The sequence below is a fragment of the Elephantulus edwardii genome, unplaced genomic scaffold (genome assembly GCF_000299155.1).
Source record: "Elephantulus edwardii isolate Elephantulus edwardi_28Jun2011 unplaced genomic scaffold, EleEdw1.0 scaffold00048, whole genome shotgun sequence".
Classification (NCBI taxonomy): Eukaryota; Metazoa; Chordata; class Mammalia; order Macroscelidea; family Macroscelididae; genus Elephantulus; species Elephantulus edwardii.
Window position 1 is genome coordinate 9,296,056 of NW_006399798.1, and position 2,637 is coordinate 9,298,692.

Sequence of the window (2,637 nt, forward strand, 5' to 3'; positions counted from 1 at the left end):
AATATAATATATAATAAAAAGAAAATATTTTAAAATGTTTCTGAGTGGGCTTGAAGCCCCAACCTTTCTATTCTCAGTTGAGCGTGTTAATCCTTTGTTCAGCTCAGAGACTCTCCAAACAAGTATCTTTTTCACGTAGTCTCAGAATTGTCTCTCCATCTGTCTGTCTCTCCTTTTCTCTCTCCGCCTCTGGAGCTGGAGCAGAGGAAGAAGTGTCCTGTGAAGTTAGCCAGCTCCATTTGTATATGTCTCTTTACACCAACTACTCGTCACCAGGGCTCGGTAGCGTTTAGTAAGCCCAGTTAGTGTCAGTTGTCAGTGTTAGTTATTCATCGCAGTATTTGAGCTGTGGTGCTGGAGTAGAGTGTTGAATATACCATGGACTGCTAGGAAAACAAACACGTTTGTCCTGGAGAGGGTGAAGCCAGAGTGTTCCCTGGAGTCAAGGATTCTGAAGCTTTGTCTGACATACTTTGGGCATGTTGCAAGGAGGGACTGGTCCTTGGAAAGGGACATCATGTTTGGTAGAGTGGAGGGCCGGCGCAGGAGAGGAAGACCCTTGATGAGATGGATCGATTCTGTGACTGGAATGGTGGGAATGAGTGCATTTAAGATAGCGAGGTTGGCACAGGATAGAATAGCATTTAGAGCTCTTGTACATAGGGTCGCTATGAGTACAAGTGACTCGATGGCACATAACAACAATAACAACAACAACAACATTCTCTGTAGTTGGAATCAGACATTGTCACGCCCGCTCCGAGATCTAGATACAGTCTCATTACTTTGCGATCTTAACTCACCTTCCTCTTTCTTCCCCTCTCAGCGGCAATGGGAAGCTGGCGTCCTGGGCCTCCATCCTGGGATTTGTGGTGATGATGTCTTTGGACGTCGGCCTGGGTTAGTGCGGAGATGCTCAAACCCCAGAAAAGGCAGCACTTGGGACGGCAGCCATTGGCTTCATGGAACCACAGCCTCTTTAGAGGCTTCTTCCTGTCTTCCTTCCTCCTCCTCCTCCTCCTCTCATTATCCTGATTGGCTCTGGTTACAATAATGACCTTGACCTTTCCCTCTTTTTCTCTTGTGGGAGACTGGTTTTATTTGGGATTCCAGAGTGTCATGGAATGGCAGGTGTTTGTTTGGGCCCCTGTTTTTGGATTGAATTATGTCCTCCTCTCCACTCCAAACATAGGTGTTTGAAATCCTCACCTCTGTGCCTATGATCATAGTTCCATCAGGGACTGGGTTGTCTTTGTGACGGAGGCAGGGTCCGTGTGGGGTGTGTCTTGAGTCAATCTCTTGAGATGGGAAAAAAAGATTAAGCATGTGAGCAGATAGAGAGAGATGCCAAGACGTTCAGGACTGCAGGGAACTAGGAAGAAGCAGCTGAGGCGGGGACCCTCCTTCAGAGCCGACAGAGAACTCAGCCTCCTGCGTGTGACAGAATGAACCTTTGTTCTAGCAGCTCCAGAGAACAAAGACAGGTACTGAGCAGGCTTCATCTTCAGTGACATTATCCAAGGCAGACAGATCAAGGAAATCCCTGCTTCCACAAGTTCAGCCGCTCCCCCCCAGCTAGATTCAAAAGCAACTCCATGCAGGCTCCCACCAAGGCATATCTCCTTCCCTCCTTTTGCTGAACTGATCGGAGAAGAATGGCCAGGATGCCTCTACTCTGTCTCTTTTGACCCATCACTGCCGATCCTCTGCTAAACCAGTACTGGAGCACCATGGATGTAGCAAAAACGCTTCCCAAGGCGGGGTCAACCCAACGAAATGATGTCATTCCCTCTTCTTCCCCAGAGGGGCACAGGCAGAGAATGACATTAGCTAGTGTCTCTCTAGCTTTCTCTCTCTCTCTTCCCTCCCCTACTCCTCAGCTTCTCTCATTCTCCTCTCAAAATTTGTATTATTCAAGTTCAAGAAATTGGAATAAATAACACACAGGACAAGTAAGGCCTGTGAAAAGAAGATGAAGTAGCTTAGCTCTCTGACCTCAGCTCTCTCTGGGTGAGAAAGTAGATTCCTAGAGCAATGTGATGTTTATAGTGTCTAAATCCTCTAGGTCTTTATTTTAACAAGTTTATCACCTTAATTTCTACAAGTGGCTTGGAAACGCCAGTAATCTACTCAGACTTCTTACTCTACCCCAAAGAAAGCCACTTTAATGAATGACATTTGATATTTGCCATGGGTCATTCTCTTTTGACCATGGGGTAACTTGTAACCTGATCCAGAACGTTTTTTAGGCTGCAGTAGGCTTTGCTAGAGTTTGGCCGGAAAGCTTAGGATGGGAAAGAGGAAGAGGTAGGGAAAGAAGAGAGATTTTTTCCCCATTTCCTTTGAAAAGTACATCTTAGTCAATCATTCTAAAATGTCCCTCAAGAATGGGTTGAACTAGATGAGTCCCGACTTGCTCTTCCATACACATAGCTTCTGTCTGCTTTCAACACAACAAGATCTGCCTTCTTCAGGGATGTGAGGAGACATGGGGCCTTGGGTGGACTCTGCTGCGAAGCAGCTGCTAGGTACCGGTATCTAGGCCCTGTTTCACCAACGTCTGCCCTCCACGTTTACATACTCAGTTGCTTCCAAGGGTAACTCTTCTGTCCTGTACACATGCTAAGACCCCAGGGG

General features: G+C 46.7%; 1 protein-coding gene across 2 annotated transcripts in view; it reads left to right on the top strand.

The window, feature by feature from the left end:
• Positions 1-905, top strand: part of SLC39A11 (solute carrier family 39, member 11) — a 374,943-nt gene extending 374,038 nt beyond the window's left edge. For both annotated transcript variants that reach the window (XM_006886243.1, XM_006886244.1), the window contains exon 9: positions 827-905. In XM_006886243.1, coding sequence (XP_006886305.1) covers positions 827-905 — 79 coding nt within the window. The remainder of the gene's footprint in view (positions 1-826) is intronic.
• Positions 906-2,637: the final 1,732 nt, after the last annotated feature.